Source organism: Leuresthes tenuis, unplaced genomic scaffold (genome assembly GCF_036924035.1).
Source record: "Leuresthes tenuis unplaced genomic scaffold, fLeuTen1.0.hap1 SCAF_10, whole genome shotgun sequence".
Taxonomy (NCBI): Eukaryota; Metazoa; Chordata; class Actinopteri; order Atheriniformes; family Atherinopsidae; genus Leuresthes; species Leuresthes tenuis.
The window spans coordinates 7,491,887-7,515,308 of NW_027325364.1; the positions used below are offsets into that span (position 1 = coordinate 7,491,887).

Genomic DNA, 23,422 nt, shown 5'->3' on the forward strand with positions numbered 1-23,422 from the left:
TCAATTCCTATCATCTGGATCTAGTAATGGGCTGTTTTTCTTTACTCTAACTTATGCTGCATCACATACTCCCAAGACTTGTAAATCCTCCCGCTCTCAGCGGAACAAAGAGGCACAGGTGTATCCTATAAGAGAGTCTTTTATTAAGTTAGGTAGTGCATAAAGCCAGCAGACACTTGGCATTCATTTTGACATTGCTTCAGGCTGACACAAAGGAACCAAAGATTAATTGTTGGGCAGTTTTGGCTCCTCCATCCTTGCATCTCTTTCTCACATCCTCACTGAATGGAGTTTAGGTGTGGTAAAACGGTGTATGCATAATGAAAACCTCTGGATACATACATGTGTTAATAAAGGGTACACAGTTGAATAAATTATGTTGACGTTTGCAACACCGTGCAGATATGATTCAAATTTAGGGTTTGGACTGGGATTATTTCAACATGGGTAATATGCTGTATGCTCAACTGCAAAAACATGAAAGTTCATCTGACATGTCTAAATAGATACATATCTGTTTTGTTTTTGTGATATCAGCCTAGTAATTGTTTTCTATCAATCTTCGAAGAGGCTCTGTTTGCTTTAAAACAAATAATCAGGATGATGTTGCTCATGTGGAGTGTGGGTTTTAATATATACCCCTGCATGTGTAAGAGAAAATAAAAGCTGTCACAGAAGAGGATGATGAGGAATGTGGATATATTGAAAAGTTTATGGCTCATAAAGCAGCTGTATTTCTGTTGCCCGTAAACCCAACGGTGAACCCCTCCAGCAGCCAAACTGTCTCCCCACACTACATCTGTGTGTATGTGCCTTTATGTGAGGCAAAAAATCCCAAATCTACTCCCACAGGTCATATTTAGGCCTGGATGTTTAGATACAATGCATTAAAGTGGTCCCTGAAGAGTGTGTGTGTGTGCACTGGGAGACTTTGGTTAGCATCTTTATGTTTCTGCGTTATTACAGTCCCCTATTAGGGCCGCACAGCTGCAGCTTCCACAGCCCTACAATAAAACATCTGAGGTTCATTATAATTATCATGACTGTTGACATACGGTAATATCATGATCAAAAACAAAGTAAAACAGGCATCCTCTGTCAGTCTGTCCACCTGTCTGTCTTACCTTTACACCTCTCACAGCAGGCTCCAGTCTGCTTCACCACCAGAGCACAGTCTTCAGAGACAAGCAGGCATTTTTCCTGTTTACAGTCTGCTTTCCCATCCTGCGTGACACAGACAGAGGGCAGAGAGCACTGATCTCTAAATGGAATTTTCCTCCAAAATTTGTAAAAACTTCAACTTTAATCTATATCAGATTCCCATTTTTACTTTCTCATCGTTTACCCTGTATGTTATATCTCCCTGTGGAAATGAAAACATTGTATTATGCAGTCACTTTTTTTAGCGACTAAAAGTTTACGGAATTAATTAATTCCTTAAACTTCTGTCAGCATAATTCCTAGATTTCTTTTACATGTTTTCTTATTATGAATGACACCTGAGAGTCACACACAAACAAAAGATGCAATTAAAGGATATTTATAGAAAAATATTATGCATTAGATGGAAGATTCCTTCAATACAATTTACTCCGCTTGAGCTCAGAGAGAAAAAGCACTAAACTCACACAGATGACTAAACTCCAATGAAATCTACAATGACGTCTAGACAAAGCCACTTTAGTCACAGTTTACATTAAAGAACAGTGTAGAGAATAAGACTTGTGCTGTAATTCAGTTTTACTTCTTCAATTTGTTGTCGCATCAATGCACAAGTTTTACTGAGTCTTTAGAATTTTGCAACTTTGTGGAAATGGTTTGATCCCTCATTAAAACAGCACATCAACACACTCAGAGCGATAACTGATGGAGTATTTGGATAGGAAACTCATCACAGCACTTTCCCCTATTTACACAATCTATCCCTAAACAGCTTTTTTTTCTTTTTTCCATTCTCTTTTCTTTAATCAAGTTTGTACTCAAAGGAGAAAAATGATGGCGCTCCTGAGAAAAACAAGTAAAAAAAAAATCTGCAGCTGTGCTTTGCTCAGTGGGACACCAGAAAGTGGTTGTATTGATTTATAAAGGAACTGAAAGGAAAGTTTTCTTCACTAAAATTAAATTATCAGCATCTGATGGAGAGACGAGGAAATGTTTACATGAAATGGAAAAAAGAATTGGGTATGAAGATCACAGATACATGGATGGAAGGTTAAAATGAGACTGTAAATAATAATAGATTTAATTATTACAATAGGCGTGTGGAGAAAAGAGCTGTCCAATTCTTTTTCAAAATTGAAAACATGATTTTAATCTCTTCAAGACAGGTTTTAGTAATTTGATGGTAAAACAACATCATCAGCTATTTCCTTTAAGGAATTAGACAAAGAGCATATTACGGTATTAGCAGCACCACAAAGAATACAGATGTATTTGGTGTTAAATTGAACTAGTTCAGGGCTGTCAAGATTTTTAGAATTCTTTTTGGTCCTTGATGTTTCACCAGTCATCCAACTGCTGTATCAGCTCTAACAACTGTGCTTATCAACCCAAAACCTTTCTATGATACCTCGGTCTGGATTGACAGATCAGCATTACCATTTGTAGAATCGTTCTGTTAGTACGGCTAAAATTCCTCTAAATTAAACAATGTTTTTACAGATAAACCAACTCAGTGCTCTGGTATCAACTCCATCACAGGTTTGGAGTATGCAGCCTGAGAAATAAAATGTGACTCACATCATAGCTGTGAATTTTCACACCAACTCAACAATCCTCCCGTCGCCTTCAGAAACACTGCACAATGTGTCCGTCATTACCACTAACTGCACTGTGGGACTCAACAGAATCTGTGTTTTTTAATTCACTCGACTTTCACACCCTGCCTTTATTGCTGATTTTGTCCTCATGCAGAGTGTGTTTTATTTTACACACTAGGAGGGTTTATAAAGTGGAGGCTGGCAGGTCCCGTGGCCGTGTGGCACTGCGGCAGGCGGCTCTAACAAGGACGGATCAAAGGAGGGCGAAAATAAATCGGGATGGTTTAATATAGCAGCAGCGCTCCAACTAAACCCCAACCACACTGAGGACAGATGATGTCATGAAAGAAGAGGAGGGAGGAGAGGAGCGGAGCGGAGATGGAAAGAAGGCTGAGAGGAAGTGTAATAAGTCAGAGGAACAGGAAAGAAATAAAAAGAAAAATGATATTCTGGTGAAATTGGTCTGATACAACTGAGGAATGAGACTGTATCAAGCTAAATTACTGTTTAGTGACTATAGAATTTAATATGTAAAAGTCAACCAGTGTGTGATATCTTCTATTCCATTTTACCATGAATGGTTTGTGTCAAACCTGTAGATGATCCAGACCCAAAGGGTGAGAATTTGGCCAAATGAACACCACAGAACAGGATATAGTATATAAGAGATGTAGTCTGTATTTTTTCACAGAGAGTCAAAGAGTTACAGTTTTAACCTTTGAGACAAATATGTAATTGGCTTCAAATTAGAAGCAGACGATGCACAGCTTAGGATCTGCATGACTGTTGTCATAAACATGTTTGTTAGACTCCCTTCACAGCGAAGATGTTATTGAAATATGAAGGAAGATTAATGAATAAGATAATAAATAAAATTCTCCAGAAGTCCTTAAATGAAGAAAATCTGCTGGTTTGAGTAAAAGTACTGAACTTGCTGAATGGCTTAACATAAGCCTTGAACGTTACCTAAGCTACCTGTCAAAAGTAAAGCTGTTGTACTGATGTACTGCAGTCCTGGAATGTTCTACACATTTTCTGAAAGTGTCGTACGTGAGAACCACAACATTTCTATGCAGACTGCAAACCTAAAAACTAAGCACATTTTCACAACACTAGAAAAAAATTATTGTGCAAGTCCAAACAAAACCAGACTTTTAGAACACATGTAAAGATGTTATTCTGACCGAAATTGTGCAACACTGAGCTTCTTAAAACCAGACCAACACACACAGATAATGTGTTGGGGATCGAGTCACTCTGCATGCATATGCTCAGCTAGAATCAAATGGGTCTGGATGCTCTGCACATGCTCCAAAGTTCCATCTTATTGTATCTTTATGCAGAAACAGTAAAGCGCTGAATGTAGGTTAATACAGCAAATTTCCCAGTAAAACAAGTTGTGTCATATCACTAAAGTGGTGGAAATGAGTAATCTAAAAAAAGAAAAAGAATTGTTTTGTTTTTTAATTAAAATTTGGATTAGAAATTAAAAACAAAACAAAGGAAAATGATAGTGTTTATGTGATACCATACAGCAACCAAAATGTTTTAAAGTTCTATCTTCAATTTAAAGCTATGCTTTTGTTTATCACAGTACTTATTCAACATATTGCAATGAAAAAATGTTTTGAAAATGTTTTGTTTCCCACTGCATACAATTCGCCAACTGTGTGACACTTTGTAAAACTTCCACACAGACTAGAAGAGATGCACAGGTTTGTCTTCAGTTGTAACATACAGAAGCAAACTTGGAAGCTTTTACAGTTTCATCAGTGCCATTTCAGCGACTGAGATTGACACCTTAGAGAATTCCAGATGAAAAAAGGAACAATGAGATCTCGTTTCCCATGGAAAGGAATTTTTTCACTTAGAGATAGTGTTTAAAGCCAGATTAAGTTTGCTGCGGTAATGAAAATATATACAGATACAACCATTCAGAATAGCTGGCTGCTTTAGGCATGAGTTATCTATGGCTGAAATAGGCTGGAAATTGCTTGGCCTTTCACTGGGAGAGGAAATTCTAGGTGGATGCATCTATATGTGACCTGACAAAAACGCATAAAACCACCCTGGAATGGCCCTTTAAAGTCTGAAGGACAATTTGGTCAAATAAACTTGCAGGTCATGTCCTTGTTCTCTCTATCCTGTTATCCATTAGCACAAAGTGGTGTTAGTACATGTGACCCACTCCGCTGCTACCCTCGTTGTGTTGGGGTCAATGGTCACACTGGGTCACCTCGCCTTATAAACACTCAACATACCACCACGGCACCAAGGCCGCTTGACTGGATGTCTGGCTGTTGCAGTGAATGACGACCACCCCCCACAATACAGACACACACACACACACACACACAGAGTAATAGAGCACTGGTATGCTCATAAGAGTGCTTGTGTCATACAAAGAGAAAGTAAGTGTGATAATGGCTTTGTATTTGAGTCTGGGGGCACACAAACATATCTGTTCAACCAGCATCCAGTAAAATCCTTTTATTTCACACTACTATTATTTTCAGAGTGAACTGGCTGACAAACCATTTCCAGGATCCATTATTAAAATGTACCGAACCAAAGGTTTTCATCTAATAACAACAAAGTCTGTAGAGGAAGAGGCATGCAATTCCTCTTTAAGTGACCTTCAAGTAAAGCTTCCGAATCCCCGGATATCACAGAGACAAAAACTGGATAATCAGATTGCATCCAGGGTATTTGCAAATGCAATCAGTCCAATTCAATCATTTACTAACTTGATTATTGAAGGTTAAGTTTTAAGTTTTTTAAGACAGTAACATTAGTGACCAAAAATATTCATGTTAACTGCTCTACATGTCTCATTCATGAGTGATGTCAAAATATGAAATTTAAATAGCTCTGGAGCAGATTTATTTCTTTAAATCATGTGACCGAAGATTATTTTCAGACTAATAATCCTGGATACGAATTCCTTTAGATTTTTGTGGTGTAAAAGGTCAACTTTACACATTACCTAAATTATAAAAGACACATTTTTGTCTGTGCGGTTTTTTAAATGTAACTGTGTTTCTTGTTGATAACTTATGCTTTGTTCACATATTTACTGCTCATCACATCAGACAGCACAAAAACAACCCCATGATCAGTTTTGAAAACTATATGTTTCAATAAAATATTGAGAAAGAAAAATATATAATCCAAGGCTTAGAATAATCTTTTTCTTCCTCTTCAGTGTTTAAAGGGTCTTGATTTTTGCCAGTAGGGATGTTCTGCCACAAGGAGGCAACAATGTAACTGCATCTCAGTGTCAGTGTTTCTTTACTCATCCTCATCTTCACTCTCATTTCACCTAATCCATCAGTTTCTCTTTATCTTTTCTCACTCCTGTCTCTCTAGTTTCTTATTAAGAGCTACACTGACCTAAATATTACCAATATCTCCTGTATTGTTCTTTACTTTCATCAAAATTAAAGCCTTCATCTCACACCTCCTACTTTTCATGCTTTTCCTGAGACATGGTGAAAGATAAAGAGACCAGGTTGTTTCAACACACGAGAAAAGCCCTCAAGTTTAAACCCACCTTTTTCCCTTGGACCCAGCCAGACCGGTTGCAGTCAGGAACGGGTGACGATACACACTATGGAGATGGTGTCATATTCATTTTACAAACATAACTAAATATATTGTGGGCAATTAGGGCTGGAGCACAGGACTTATACATATGCTTGATAAAAAGTACATCTTTTACTATTTTGCAGTTTTTCTGAGTTTCAAATAAGGTTAAGAAATGTCTGATGTTGGGAGAGCTGAAGAGGGAAACAACTTGGGATTGAGATAGAGTGGGATACAATAAGTGGGAGTATGACGTTGCTTTAGAGAAGAAAGAAAAAAAAAAGGTCCTAGACTGGTGTTTCCTGTGATAAGATGGCATTCCACATGGAACCAGCAATGGAGAGTGCGTATAAAAACACCTCTTAAAGGTTTATTCATTCTTAAGAAAGATGACGGATTATGTCTTAAAAACAGTCCACAGCGAGGAATAGATTGCCATCAGTGTGGCTTTTTCTTATCATAAGCAGACGCCAAAAGCGCAAGTGAACCGTGTTTATGTAATTACCTTCACTGCCAGAAGGGGGTGACAAAGGCTCCCATTTGCAGATCTAAGATTGTTTTAATAGTTTTATCCATCCATCCATTTTCTATACCGTCAATCCGTCAGTCGGGTCGCGCGGGGGGGGGGGGGGGGGGGGGGGTTAACCATAATAATAATAATTATACCATAAAAATTATATTGTGGTGATGATGATAAATCAGTTTACTGTTACGACAAAGTTTTGAACATTTGGCTGTGTTTTGAAGAGGTGTGAAGTCTCTCGATTTCAAACACTTCAAATAAAGTGATTAAGAGTCATTTTTATTGTTGTCTGTCCCTTTTTTTACCCAAACGTTTTAAACAAAATTATATTTAAGTTAGAATGGTGACAAATCTTAACATTTCATAAGATACAAAGAACAGGTATTTGGTATTTGTAAATAAATTATGATTAATCAAATTATGTTGTTGGAGATGTATTTCTGTTGATTGACTAATGGATTAATCTCATCTTCCAGCAGTGAGTTCTTGTTTCTCATGAAGACACTGAATCCATATTTTTTAAATTAGTTAATCATATTCCTCAGTTTATTTTTTGTGGCTTTTTATCGTAGCTGACACAGAGTCAGTACGACACTATGGATAGTGGAGTTTTTATATTTGTCAGTTACTTCTTATCACTGTGTGAGAAGACAGAAGGACAGATTGTGTTTTTATTTTGTACCACAAATGGCCTGTGATATCATTACTTATTTTGATTTATAAGCAGTGGGGAAATATGATAAAGTGAAATTAAACAAAGAAGAATAGAGTTACTGTTGGTTCAGTCTTATCGGGTGGGTTATCAGGTAAACATCCCTCCTCCTGTATTGATCAGCTACTGTTTGTGTTGAGGCAGAAAAAAACCTTTGACCTTTCCTCTCAGATCGATCACATCTACTGAGTGTAAAACGCCTCACCCAAAACTTCCACACAGGGCTCAGTTGGAATGTTTGTTTGATCAATTAATGTGCTGCTGGGACTGTCACATTCTTAATATTCGGGTAAAAGACTGGAGGCTTATTCTACAAACACATAAGCCCCCATAGGATGAGCTAAATAAATGTGTGTCAGGTTTTTCTCTCTTTTTATTCTCTTTGATCTGACTTTACTTAAAAAAAAGGAAAAAAAACTTGTCTAAAGCTGATCAAAGCTCCTCACTTTTCACAATTTGTTATAATACTCCTTACATCAACATTTGTCCATTAAGCATTTACGCTGAGAGGTCATGTGAGATTTTGTTTCCTTTCTCACAAAGCCGTCTCTAATCAGCATTTACAGCACAAATATACAGACTCTCATTTTACTGCCCTGATTTGGGTCATATGGACATTAATTTTTGTGTCAGTTACATGAATGGTGCCATGTGACGGAGTGAACAGCACAGGCTGATTTGGTCCAAATTTAGTGGGGACTGTTCAGAGCACTCTTCTGTAAAATCTTCCTGAGCAGTTGAAACTATATGCACATTTTGAAATGGAATCAACCAGTCTGAATGGGAGGTCAGACAACAAAGTTAAAAAAGTAAATGATCCTATGACATTTACTGAATCTGGTATTCTTAAAATCTTTTTTTCTTAGTATCCTCATCTCTAACTTGAGTAGCTGTTAGAGCAGCTCATCTGCTCAGCAGTCAGAATTTTCATCAGTACATGAACCATCTGACCCCCTTCATACTGCCTGGTGCATTGATTTGCTTGTATATATATATTTCTTCTGCAAGACAAACATGGAGCAGCATTTAATTCCATCATACTTACTCATAATTTGTATCCAATAACCAGTATTTTGTCTTTAATGCTCTTCTCTGTGCTTGTTTTCATTGCTCTACCAGTCTATCAGCATTTTTACACATCAAGTATAAATACTGACATACTTAATAAACAGAAGAGGCTGGTGCTCAAATGAGTAATAAGTCAGCAACAACGGAGGATAACTACAAGCTACAATGTGTATCTCATTTGTAAGAAGTGAGCAAAATGTTCAGAGATGGAAAGTTGCTCAATATAATTGTAGTTTGGGGCCAGCTAAATTGTTTGTCAGTCTGTAATGTTACAGGTTAACTAGAAAAAGTCTAATATTAACAAGCTGAAAGGTGGCGTATCACCACCTATTAGAGTACATCCCTCAGTCATTATATCAATTTCCCTCCTATTCTTGTGTACAAGGAACAAGGAGAGTCGTCCAATTAAAATGGCCTAATCCAGCTTTAGCTGGAGCTCAACATAATAGTGTATGTAAATGTACTGAGCATACAGACCAAACCAGTTCAGTGGTTGTGTTCATTATCTATCTGGTCATTTTTTTATGTGTTCCAGTGATTCAATAAAAGCACCTATTGTTACCAGAGTTGACTTAAGTTTTCAGTTGCAGTTATCTGAAGTATAGAAAGCGTGTTGGGGATCTACGTGCATACATACTGTGACATAGACTGACATGCTCATGACAGCATAACTCACTTACACAGGCCATGGTGAAGGCCTTGCTTCCATTTAAAAAGGATGTGTAAGTCAGGCTAAATCGACTCGCTTTAAAAGTTCCAGCTGGAGGTGTGGAGGGAAGATTTTGGAAAACAATGATTAATTCCTGCACTAGCATTATGTTGGCAAACTTCAGCCCAGGTACTCTCATGTCATTTCTATTTTTAGCTGTTGCTGCTGAGTCAAACATCTTTAAAGAAGAATATGTCCAATGTTTTGCCTGGCCAGCTTAAAACTAAGTTCAACTCTTGTTTCCATCTGATGCTGACACACACACAGACCATGCAAGATTGGGTGCGTGTGAGAGAAAACTGAAACTGCAGCAAGTGATGGAGTGGAAAAAGAAGGAGCCAATCTGAGGGTGAGGGAGGGGAGGAAGAGCTGATGAGAGAGTGGAAAAAGACATGGAGATGGACAGACAGATAGACGGAGACGATGAAGAGTGTGACGAAGATGGACTGACTCCTACCAAGATAACAAATCGCCATGGCGACCTGCCTGTCAATCAGTCTGTCAGCCACATCCACTCTTGGCCCCACTACAGCGCTCAGCTTCTGCCCGACACACACAATGGATCTTCTGTGTGTGTATACATGTGTGTGTCCATACCCACGGGGCCATTAACAGGTACTCTGGACCAACTAAGGAAACCCCCCCCCCTTCTCCTCTTCTGATCCGTGTATGAGTGACACTGGAGCCCTGATGGCTCCCCAACCCCCAAAGACAACACAGTGACACAGGACTCTTTTTGGAAATGTAGAACAAAGAATATATTGGGGACATGCACATGTAAGGATGTAATTTTCCTTGTTTTCTGCTTTTTTGCACAATTTTGACAAACAAACCAGCATCACCACCAACACAAAAACATTATTCACTAGGATTTGAAGCAAACATGATCTTTTGGGAACAAATGGTCAGAACATTACACAGAAAGTAAAAAAAAAAAAAAAAAGAAAGACCACAAACTCTTCATATAATGTTCTGGTAAAAATGCCTCTACATGTTGTCCCTTACTTTCCAATCATTTTCAGCAGTACAATTTTTTGCTCATATTTCAGCCAATAAATTCCTTATACAACAAGCAAACAAAAAGAAAGAGAAAGTTGTTTGGCATGCACATTATTTGTAGAAAGGTGATTGAACCTTAAATTGTACCAGGCAAATGATGTGGTGTCCGATTGCATTATCGGACAGCATTATAGCTAGAGGGCAAGAAAAGCCACATATGTCAAGGTTTAAAAAGTTTTTAGAGGATAAACAAAGACCAGATTCAATAAAGCCTGAGCCTTCAATGTATGTAAGTTTATGAGTGTGTGCATGCAAGGTGGGGGTGACACGTGGGTGTGCATAGCAGGGGTTAAAGTAGAGATGAAAGAGCGGCCATTGCCTGCTGATGACTGATAGCATTCAACAGGGCTTTGGCTGATGTCTGCATGATAACACAGGGAATGGCTCAGTCAGTATTTGGGCGGATGGGAGTCTCAGAGCAGCCAAGTGAGCCAGTGAAACAGCCCAACAGTAGCCGGGGTTCAATAAGTGTGTATTCAGGGATCCCTGTGTCTGAAACCTATTTCTGGTGGCAGAAGGGATTCATCCAACGACTTTTGTAACTTTCCAGAACAGACAACCTGACAGTAATTTGTCATGTGAGCAGAGGATCATCTGGATCTGGTCTGAAGTTGTCACTAGAGGTGTTTTTAATTCTTAACTACCACAACCAATATTTTGACATTTAAAAAAAAAATGCTTATAAGCTTCCTTAGGGATTGTTTCCAATCAGAAGTAATCTTTCGCTGAGTGGTGCAGATTGTAGACTGACACCCATCATCAGGACTAAGACTGGGTACATGTTTTTCGTTTCCATGTACACAAACCGATTTTCTGCAGATTTTGCATGTGGTTATATCCATACAAACTTTTTGGTAAGCTGTGCAGGCGCTTCCCATACACGGACATGTTATTGGTCTACCGTACACTGCAGAGGCGTGGAAGACGCTGATTCTCTGAAAAGTCTCTCCTCAGAACAGGTTTCCATGTTGTTCTGCTGATCCTGGTCTTCTTAGACGAGCATATGTTTTTTTCTAAATTAAGATTTATTCACATGCATAAATAGTCAGCATGCTTTGTCCACATGGTTATAAATATTTGGACTGCATATGGTTAACCGCAAAGGGACCTGGTGAAGCCTCATGGCCTGGTGAGGATAGAGAAATTTATGTCACACGAGCCTTGAGGTCGAGTGGTTGTGGACACAGACTTTTTACACTGTTGATTTCAGATGTGTGATTGGCTGGCATGTGATACTGCTGGATGAATTTACTCAGGTGAAACTAAACTGATTTAAGAAGGATAGGGATTTTCTTTTCTCCCTTTCTCACATGGTGGCTGGCAAACAATGTTGCTGTTGTTAAATTTACACAGTCAGAGAACATGAAATTAATATGAATCTAATGTACAATCCCATGTGTAAATGGTGTTAGTTTTTAATGGAAATAAAGTGAGATTGCATGAATGCATTGTCAGTATATTAGCTTTGACAGTCTAATAAACATCAATAAATCACTACTTTAAAACCAACAGTCTAATAGTCAGTCACCCTCCCTTGGGTTGCAACACCAGCTCTAAACCACTGGAGCCTGGTTGTGGGACATGCAACTACTTGGGGTGTTAAATACCAGGATGCTGGCAGCACAAAGCTTTGGGTGCTGTGAGGGGGTCAGAGAGGCATCCATAAATTGTCCTGATTTCACAAAAAGCCTGAATGCTTCTAGAGGCTGGCTCAACATATTGAACTCCATGTCCTTCAAACTGTTCCTGAGCAGTTTTTGCTGTATGGTGAGGAGTACTATCCTGCTTGGGAATGTCATTGCCATCAGGAAGTGCTGTTGCCATGGTGGAGCTGTGCTTGCTCTCCAACAATGTTTCAGTAAGTGGCACATGTCAAGTAACATCCACGTGAATGCCAAGGTTTCCCAACACATTGTTTTATTATTAGATGACCTATGCTGATCACATCACCTGTAAGACCAGTTTATTAGATATACATAAGATGTGTTCTAAATTCACACCCCCTAACTTCACACTAGCATGCTTCCTGCAAAACAAACTGATCACGTGACACCATTTAAAAGCCAAAACCTCTCTTTCAGCCAGTGTCAAAGCAGTGACACTGAAAAGCCTCACTGGTTCATTCTCATCCTCTAAAACAAAGACGTCTACAGCTGTAAAGGAGTGGGGTGGAGCAGTCCAGGGTCAAAGTGCACATGTTTCAAGAAAGAGTTGTCCCCTAATGTTTTGTAGGCTGGTTTTTACCAACTAGGTCGAGCCAAGACAGCATGACGACAAGCATGTCTGTTAAAACAAACAATCCCCACTTCATTTTTACTTTGCAGGAAATCTTGAGAAAATGGGAAAAAGTCGCATTGATTTTCTGCACTCACAATCAACTGGGTTGGCAGAGAAAAAACCCTGCAAGCTTTACTTCATGCGCCCCAACACATTTTCTGAAGAGAATGATGCATCCAATTCTGCAGTTTTCAAACAAGATTTCAAAGTGATTACACAAGTGATTTGATGCCAAATTTTACCATCAAATAAAATGATCCAAACATCACATCTGACGCAAAATACTGCCAAAGACTTACATTATAAAGTCCTGCCGCAGTGTTGCAATTCTTTGACAAGTTTCTGATAAGAAACATCCCACAAAGCTCTATCATTCTTTACAAATATTACTATCAGAGCTCAAACAGGTCATTTTATCTCATCAGGATGGAAAATCTGAAGCAGCAGTTACATGGTAAGGAGTTGAGCTATGGCAGTGTCCTAAAATAAACTGTAACATTTGCAGCCTCTGACTATGGAAAGGAGAAACTGTCCTTACCAGACAGACGCAGGTGATGCAGGGGTTGTCGGTGATGTTGGGGATATGGAGGACCTCTCCTTCATTTTCGCAGCTGGCTTCGGTCCCTGTGGGGAACAGGAAAAAAGTGAGATTCAGGTTAAGCACTGAAAATCTGATTCAGGCCAGCCTACTTGACCTCAAATCATCTGTCAGATTGTTGTCTGATCAGCCAGCCTTTAATAAAGCCTTTAATAAGTGCACTGTGTGAACTTTCTTGAGTTTTTCCTTTCTTGTATTCATATTTGTCTGTTCAGGTAAGAGCAGCAACATTCAAACCCAAGTCTTAAAAACATGAGTCGGTCAGTTTGTTACGAGTGCAAATGTAATCTGAACCAACCACAGGAAACGACCCCAAACACATGGGTTTATGGGTAGAAGCAGACAGATGTCAACATCTCAGAGCCAGCAGTTCCTGCTGTTCTCAGAGCTGGAGCAGAAAGAAAAACTCTCCAGACTGAAGCTCTGATGTTCACTCATCCGTCACATCTGTTTTATACAGAGCCCCCCACCCCCTACGGTGAGAGTGATGGGAAAAATATTACCATACGGCAACGAATTGACAGGTAGTCACAGATGTGAAAGAGATATTAAGTTGTAGCCGTGACTTTGTTGTTGTGTAGCCAAGACTTCCAGTATTAGATCAAACAGACTGGAGACGTTTGTTGTTGGAATGACCGTAAATATGTCTGAGCTTGTTGAATCATAAACAGCATGTAGACACTGGATAAGTAGTCAACTCCACCAAGCAGGAACTGAATGGACCTGGGAGACTACGAGGCTACAGGTTGATGTGTAGCAAATGCCTGCAGAACATCGTTCTTGTTAGCATTCATCCCATTCTAGAGGTAATTATCATGCATCCACCTTCCGCCATGTGGTCTCTTCCTCCCAATGAGGTTCCCAACCTATTCAGGGGTTGCATATACTCTGTGTTGTCATTTGTGCATTATAAGCTTTTAAATTAAGTGCATATTTGACAAATGATCAAAATGTCACACTTATGCAAAGAATATAATCTACTGCTCTATCATAGCCTCTGCAGCGCAGTCAGTAAAAATGCCATTTCTATTTAATCTGTTTAGTGCCAGTCCTCAAAAAAATAATTATCTCAGCATACATTACATAAACAAAAGCAACAAATCACACTGAGAAAGCAGTTGGAGACAGGGCCCTGTATAAACAACAGACTCTGCATCTTGTGGTCAAACTTTATTAAGTTGTGGCAACAAATTAATCATCTCATTCCAATGGAATAATATTTTTCTAAATAATTTCACCAAGAGGGCTCTGTAGCTTTGACTCTCTCTAAAGAAACTGCTTTCCAGTAGGGACTTTGGATGTAAATCCTCACCACTGACCGCTATGTTTGAGCAATAAACTGCTTCCCGTTTCTATTTATATGTCCTGCATGTCTACAGTGTTGACCCTATGGCTGAATAGAACTGTCTCTCCATCATTTAACCTTCATCATAGAACAGTTCCAAACACAAGCTGTACACTTAAAATGAAAGACAAAGCATGTTTGAGCAACATTTAGTTGATTTTCTGTGTACTGTGACCTCTTTGACCTCTGACATAAAAACAGTTAAGTTTGTTGTGATGTTGATAGGTCAGGGATTGACCTTTCTCTAAACCCATTTCATGAGCCAAAGGGATACACAGGACTATAGTAAGACTGATATGCAGTATTTAACAAGTTGGGTGAGCAGTTTTCTTTTCCTGTTACTGAGCTGATAAACTCCACTACACGTGTTACTCGGTAAACAAAACTGATTACTAATGATTGCATGTTACAAGCCAGAACCTCCAGTTATCACTCTCAATTGAAAATGGGCCTTTCAAAAGATTCAAAAGTGTTGTTGTGACATCAACAATAGCTCATGTCAGAAACTGCCACAATTAAAGCTTTCAGGTCTGCAGGAATAAACTTAGAATCCTCAGGTCTAAAATAGATCCTTCCAGGAGCGAGTTGTGCCGTCTGTTTTGTCCCTCTGTGTTCAACAGTAAACCAGCCTGTGGATTCAGGCAGACCAGACAAACCCTGCCGACTCCACCACCACTGTAAAATTTACAACCTTCGAGCATAATTAAACTGGCAGGGCTGTGAGTGTTGGGAGCAGAGGGAGGGGAGGCTGTGAGGCTCTGACACAAAACCCTTCCTTTTCTGTTTTTCAGCTGCTATGTTTGTCTCATTCTCACAGATTTACACAAAGATTCCATTGATCGCACCCCTTTCCTTCAAACCTACAAACCCATAAACCTTTGCAAATTATTTACATTGTTTGACCTTTATGTAACCAGGTCGTCCCTTGAGATTAAATCTCCACTTTTAAAGTAAACCAAATGACCTGAAACTACCCTAAGCAAAAAGCAGCAGAAAGGACAAAACAGGATGGAGAAAATAATGGGTCAATGCAATTTAAAGTCATTTAAAGGGTAGAAGCTGGAGGAGACTCTGTGACCTCTCTTCAGCTAGCAGTTGCTCTTATTTGAAATGATGATCTGGCTCTGACAGTCGCTTCCATTTTAGAGCCCCCCAAAGAACCTCAATTCATTATTGTCTGGTGAATCGCTGATTGAATTCATTAAGCGAGTTAGCTAAATGTCATATACACGAAGTAGCAGGTCTTGGACTTGACATTTTGATGCTGTCTGTCCGCTACCAAACAACTCTGTATACATTGCTCATTTTTAGATTCAAGTGGCTTTGCTCCAGAATAAGTTTCAATAAATCAAATAAAGTTTCATTTAAAGAAAAAGGCACCTGAGACATTGCTGTTATATGATATCTTTTAGCTTCTTATATGTACTGTATGAGTTTCATGCTTTGTGGGTAAATCCCATTATCTTCCACTTTCGGTAGGCAGTTAAAACACAGAGGGGGGGGGGGGGGGGGGGGGGCACATCTATCTCAAGCTTCTCTGTGTTTCTGAAGGACAAGAGCTGTTTTGTAGGTGAAGGCATAACTGATGTGAACTGCTCTGTTCAAGGCTTATGAAGGAGTTTAAACATGTAGCATTTGGTTTAACTTGCTATCAAATGCATTTTATGACATGGCTCAAGTCAAATATTCTAAATGATCCATGAAATCCTGGGGCTTCGGTGAAACTGGAAGCAGCAAACAATCAATTATCAAATAAGAAAAAAAAAAACATGTCATACTCTAAAAAACTCACACAGGTTTTTCCTCTGACAGATACTCCCTGTAGTTTCTGACTGGAGACAAAGGCTAAGAGTTAACATACTGTGTTTATAAAAGCATCTGAAACTTCAGATCCGTGGTGGAGTGAGGCAGGAGGAGATGTACTATGAAGCAGATTTAAACAAATGCTGTAGTTCTGATCACAGAAGACACAATCCTGTCACCAACAGGATAACCTCACTGCCTGCTACTCCACCTGCTGCACTGGTACAGTTTGAGTCTGAGGCCTCACACATCTGTGTAACTTGTTGCCTGGTTCTTCAGACAAAGGCAGATAATACAGTGCATATTTGGGATGCCAGATGGAGGAATCTGATATGCAGGGATCATTATGTGCAGCCTTCTCAGCTGATACAGACAGGTTGTCAGTTTTCAGAGGTTTCCCAGCACTGTTTCATGTCAAACAGGCATATGTTTGATGAGAAAGCTCCATCTGCTACAGGTTTTTCCCCTCAACTGATTCCCATGTTCACCTGGTTGATTCAGGAAGAGAGAGAAAAGCCAAGAGAGGGAAAGTGCTTAAGATCTGAATTATCATCAAGTCTCCAGTAGATGTTTATAAAGTCTTTTGTGACTTCTCTTGTCATCAGGAAGTCCATGTTAGTGTTAAAAGCTTCTGTTCTCAATCAGATTGTTTTGCTCTTTTTTATGGTTAAACGAATTTATCTCGAGTTCAACTACTGTCGTCATGGAAACCCTCCAAATGACCGTTAAGGGAACGAAAACCAAATAAATAACTATAATTAAATCTAACGCTTTTTCCGCACAGGGCCAACTCAGGTCAGTAAAAGCGGCTCAGACGCAGAAGTGCCGTACCTAGTGCTACCCAGAGGAAAGACGCACATAGCCCGCAACACCTCATTCCCTTTTCATTCACCCCACTTCGTTTCCCATTCCTCAAAGGCGCTGCAGGGCATACAACGATATCCATATAATACAATGTGGCTGTCAAAGGGGAGCAAGTCGGAGAGACGGTGTGTGTTAAACCCATACAGACGGGAGGTCGCTCAGCGCTGTTAAATTAGAGCTGGTTAAAGAAAGTTGTTTACTCTTTACAGCCTGCTTTTAACTTAAAAAATGGTTTAACTATAATCCAGAGAGACAGTAATAAAGATTGCATAAAGATCACAATTTGACTCAGACTTTTTATTCTAAATATTCAGATCATTGTGGTATTTCCTTAAGTCTGACTTACACGACCGTGTCATCATATTACATGTATATATCATAAAGTGACTCCAAATAACACATCCGAAGATCAAGCGTGTCACTTTGGATAGTTTTTTTCTCAAAACTGAAAAAGACATTTGAAATATCTAGAAAATTAACATTTTTTGCCGTGATTCCAATGAGAATTTAAAAAAAAATGCATGAACGTTTCCTCGACTTTTGTTTGCTCCTCCTTGGTGATCATGCACCACAACTTCTTCGCCAAGACTACTGGCAATTAAAAACTCAGAAGCTTAGTTACTTCAGTTTCGGTGCGCTCCTCCTAACAGAGAACAGGCTGAAGGAGCGTACAGACGCAGCAGCAGCAGACTAAATAACCAACTGTTTGGGTAGATTTTACGCACAGTGGGTGTTATGATGTGTCATTATGAAGCTATATGATCCCTTTAATCTTACCTGTAATTAGCGGAGAGGAAGACCGGGGCGTTTGTAGCAGCCACAAAAAGCAGAGTAAAAACCTACAGGTGGACCAGGAGGGAGAGTTCGAGCAGCAGAGCAACATCATCGTCATTGCTCCGGGACAACAAAAAAAAGTATCAAGGAGTTTGATGACAACGGATGTGTGAATAAATCAAACGCATCCAAATGAAAAAGAAAAAAATCAAATGACACAAATCCAGAATGAGCGTCTATCTCTCAAACGTCGCTTCTGTTTTGTCGCCAGGAGAGATGGGTTTTTTAGATTATCAGTGTGCTCTGAAATGCAAAGCGACAATCAACCAGACGCGCGATAATTACAGTTACATTAAAATGACAAAGATGCGCCAGCAGGCAGGAGACAGCAGGGCTGCACATGTCCGGCGCTGAAAACAGAGGTCCGTGCTGGGATGTAGCACTTTTTATTTGTCAAACATCAAATCCTTAAAATATAATAATCCAGAGAAGATCTGTGGAGGGTAGTTATTTTTAAAAATGGACTCAGCGCCACACCGGCTGTCGGAACAGTCCAAACCAAAATGACCAAGGTGACTGGAGCTTGTAGAGTGATAAGAACGGGACGGCTTTAAAAATCCCCAGACTACCAGACGATGTCAGTCAGTAAGTTAAAAAAGAGAGAGAGATAAATCAAGCGTAACAATCTGCGCTCCCGATCTAAAATCCGCTTGGCACATGGATGCTCAAAGTCGACTGTCCAGGACGGAGGGGTGGACTGCAGCCTTTCTATGTCTGCGCGGTGTAAAAAGTCGACCTGCTTCTCCTCCTCCTGCGCTGATATTAAAGCAGACCTCTGGTGTCGGAGCGCACCATGGAGCCACAAAGTCCTGCCTCCTCTGTGCAACCCGGGACCTCCTCCTGCCTCCAGACCTCTCCAAAACCTCATCAAAACTCCTCAGACCCTCTCTCGACTTAATCTCCTGCAGAAAAGCAAAACCCTCCACACCGCATTTTTATTATTCTTTTTGACAAAGACTCTGTATCCACTGCTTACTGTACGGAACCTCTGTGCACTAAAATGCTCTTCGCTTGTGTGAATAAAATGACAGCAGCCTTCCTCTCGCAGAGACAGTCTCATTACAAACAAGCAAAAAATAAGTCTCACGTGTCCAAAGTTGTGGCTTTACGCAGTTTTAGAAAAGAAAAAAGGAATCAATCAACTTTTTTTCCTTTGACTTGATCTCTTGATGCAACAGTTAAAATTCAAACAAAGGAATGCATAAATGGTCAAAAAAAGTTTTAAATGCAAACGTAATTCTAAACATCCCCCAAACAATAGTTTGCCATTATTCCAAGCCCATTTCATTATTCTGATATAAATGATTGATCTTTTCAGCTATGTGACAACTTTCCGCTTCATCATCACAGGGTACCTCTCCTTGAGGAAACTGCCTCCCCAGTTTGCTGTGGAAGTGAAAGTGACCACAGGCAACATCTTGAGGATGATCTGGCACACATGTCATCTAATCCTTGTACGGGGAAAACTTTCTCCACCAGGTGGAAACCAGCTGAACAGAGGGTGTTACAGTAGATTGATGTGTACAGTGTTTACTTATGTGATATATAGAGTGTAGTTAAGCCCTTTTTGGCTTGGTCACATGTTTTGATCAAACTTCATGCCAAGCTTTCTGCAATATTTCTAATGCTTAAGTCTTTTTTATTCAAATACGTTTCTAATTCAACTCAGGTCAGAACAAACTATATCAAATAAAAATGATTAAAAAAACTGTTCACTATTGAGAGGCTGAAGAGGTTCTCACACTGGGGTTGGTGACACTGTTTGAACTAGGATAGGCCAAACAGAGAGCTGAGGGTTTTTGTTCTCATTTCTTTATTTGAAAAAAAAATTCCCAAGGTGATAAATCTGGGATCATTATTTCTAATTTGTGAAAGGTGTGAACCATTGAACACCATGACTGCCCAGTCTGTGGACTCTGTGTCTAAGTCCTCAAATTTAGTTTTGGAATCTTTTATATAAATATCTCAAGACTGCTTTTCCATATTGGCTAAAAGTGGCATAGGTTTTTCTTACAAGCAGCTTATCACCAAATAAAACATTTATGCCATGACTTTGCATTCTAGTGGGTATAAGAGTGATAGACAAGTCAGTTATAAGTAAAGACAATCTCATTGTTGAGAGGGTGTCGAGGTGGATGGATTGGTTGTCAAAACATGCACCTTACTATATGCTTTATTTGAACCAAGATCACGATCTTCCTTTCACATTAGACCCCCAGTCCTCTCTTCTTTCCCTAATTTTATTGGGTTTTTGTGGCTAACATACTGTAATCCATTTAAATATCTTCATCTGTGCTTCGTTCTAATCAGATTCAGCAGGACAAACAACTTATTTGCTTAATTAGGTTGGAGGATTTTTCAATCTTTCCTCACACACAACATGTAGAAGTAGCTCTGAGTCATGCAAACATGGAGGGAATACACTGTCAAACTCAACATGCTCCTTCACAGTGTAAACTCTTCTAACTTTTTGCATTATGTTCCTATAAATCTTCAGTCTGGAGTCAACATGAAAGTCATGTGACAGATGAGGCGGTAGATGAGAAGACAGCGCCTGTGTGTGTGTGTGTGTGTCTGGCCTCTTTAAAGAGAAGCTCGTCAGAGGCTCAGACGGGAGGAAAAGTGAGTCTTCAAAGAAATAATTAGGACCCACCCAGCAGCTTTTAACTGAGCGTCAGCCACTGCTCGATCTGGAAACACACACCACCACAGGCACAGCTGAGATGTGAGTGTGTGTGTGCGTGTGTGTGTGGAAAAGACAGTGAAGGAGAGGGTCAAATGACAAAATAAATGAGTGTGTTATTGATGAAAGAAGAGAGTGTTAATAAAAAGGAGAAAAAAGTTGCAGTATTTGTCTTAAAGAGATAAAGAGCATCAAATAAGGATGGTATGAGTGTCAAAAAAAGACAGCGTATGATTAAAAGAGAAAAAAAGAAAATAGCACAGTGTGTTATAGTGAAACCGTTCATTTAAACCTGCCTATTAGGGGTGAGGATTACTTCAAAGTGTGTGTGGTAGAGTTGTATTAATATTAACCACTAGATGGCAACAGAGAGAAGTCAGGGGGTTAACCTGATCTGACCGCATTGAAGGATTCTCATCTCTCTGCAAACACACACGCGTGCACACACACGCATTCGCGCACGCACGCATGCACACACACACACATTGATGTCTGAGCATGTACAGAAGTCACAAAGGGCGCTGCAGGACCCTGAATGGAGGCTTCTGGGTCTCAAACTGAACAACATGAATAAGTTCAAACAATCTGCAGATGAACACTGTCAACTTGAGTAAAAGCTCTGATGTTAGTTATCTGTCTGTACAAAACAAACAATGTTATTAATTGTGACATTTTCCTGTTATCACTCAGAGACTTTAATGTATTGTAAGTGGGGATGAAAATCCGAGCAAACAAGAAACTGTTGGTGGTTTCGTTTAAGAAGAAGGTGCAGAAACGGCAATTTAAGTCACAAGCTGAATTTCTTCAGCACATCAGCCACAATAAGGAACACACCAAGGGTTTATTTAAAAAATGCTCTTAAAGAGGTTGAATTTAAAAATTAACAAATTAAATAACTTCCCTCTTATGTGTTGCAAGTACATAAGAGATTTTAAGCTAAGTTTGTGGTCAACAAACAACAATCTCACAAAAGGTGTTACATGCCAGACCTGATGTCATAATATCTGTTGCACCAGCTGCTTTGATGAAGTTTCTGTTGCTGAAACGTTCTGAAAACAAATACAATTTGTGCTCCTGTGCCCTTCTTTCTGATGAAAGCTCTTGTTGATGGCATCCTTAAGGCTGAAGCTAACTTTCAACCAATCAAGTTTGAGTTATGCTTAGCATTGTCTCTGAGGGATATGCTGTCAGCTATCACTGCTCTCAAACCTGCTTACATTGGCTGAATACCCAAAATCTGTCACTATATGTGAGCTGAGAGTGAGACCAATGGATACGTACTTGCAACTAAGACATCTGCTATAGTAAAGAAGCCAAACAACACTCGCTATTCAGCGGACTAAATAATAAATTGACGAAGCTGCACCTTAATGTCTAGCGACTGCTATAAAGGAGATGCAGCAGAACAATACAATGGGTGATCAAAATAAAAATAAAAAATTGTGTATGGGTAAACAGTTTGTGTCTGGAAATGAACTGCTAACAAATGTAACTGAACACTGAAAACTCATCATACTGTTCATGAAACTCATGAGAAGTTCATCACAGCCTTGGACAGATACACACTGCAAACTGCAATACTCCTACACAACAAGTAGGAAAATCACTCACTTGTAACAATAGAATGACTTCCATTACCGCGTCAGATTTGATATAAATAACCACTCACGTGTGGTTTAATTCTTAATGAATTAAGATTGAAATGTTTCTCAAGGCTGTTGTATAAATGAGACATCTTTTCTCAGAAAAGAAAAAGTCTTTCTTTTTCAGGAAGAAGTCAGATAATTGAACCTGTTTGAGAGGAGGAAATTGTAAAACTGTAGGTGAGTTTTCCTCTTTGTGGTGGGCTGTATTGCTGATGCTGGAATTACCTGAGGTTTTCAGGGTAATATGAGGTTCCTCCTGCCTTCAGACTGGCTGCAGACGGGACCTGGAGCCCTGAAGTTAAAGCCCTCTGCAGCCGGTGGGTCTGGCATTGGGAGGGTGAAGGGGGGCAGAGGTTAGACCCAGCTGTCTGACACAGGATCATATAAACTAAACTAACACTACTCAAGAACTTTTCCAGGAAACGTGGGCTAGCAGTTTGAACAGAGGTACCTTCTCTTACAATAATTTTCTAGTCATTGTTCCTGGCTCCAGAAAAGTCTACATTCTGAAGAGATACTTACCCACGAAGAATAGGCCTAGGCAAACGCAGCAGCTACAGCTTGCATATAGGTTGTAATAATGTTGAGGGACAAATGTTAGTTAAACTAATGAGTCAAGAGCCAGTGGGTCTGGTAGCTAAAGGATCCGCGTTCCATCCTCCTCTTGCAAACTAAAGTCCTCAATCAGACAGAGCTGGCAGCACAGAGGGTGGTGCTACACAATAAAAAACAATTGTGTCACGTAATAGTTTGTATTTTACATCCTCGTAAGAACATAAACTGCAGATATTTAAGACGTTTATGGAGCTTTTTATTAATGATTTTGTTACTTTTTCAAAACACACAACCACCCTGGAAACTGAGTATAAAGTGTAAATGAATAATGCGGAAGGTCTGCTGCGTATAATTCAGGATGTGAAGAAGTGAAGCGTTTTCCATCTATTTTTAAGAGGGCAG

At 39.5% G+C, this 23,422-nt stretch overlaps 1 protein-coding gene across 2 annotated transcripts in view; it reads right to left on the reverse strand.

The window, feature by feature from the left end:
* The window catches only part of bmper (BMP binding endothelial regulator), a 36,451-nt gene extending 17,546 nt beyond the window's left edge, over positions 1-18,905 (reverse strand). For both annotated transcript variants that reach the window (XM_072393774.1, XM_072393773.1), the window contains exons 1-3: positions 18,080-18,905; positions 13,231-13,316; positions 1,125-1,224 (exon numbers count right to left, since the gene is read on the reverse strand). In XM_072393774.1, the coding sequence (XP_072249875.1) occupies positions 1,125-1,224; positions 13,231-13,316; positions 18,080-18,194 (301 nt within the window). In that variant the 5' untranslated portion in view covers positions 18,195-18,905. The remainder of the gene's footprint in view (positions 1-1,124; positions 1,225-13,230; positions 13,317-18,079) is intronic.
* Between the last annotated feature and the right edge of the window lie 4,517 nt (positions 18,906-23,422).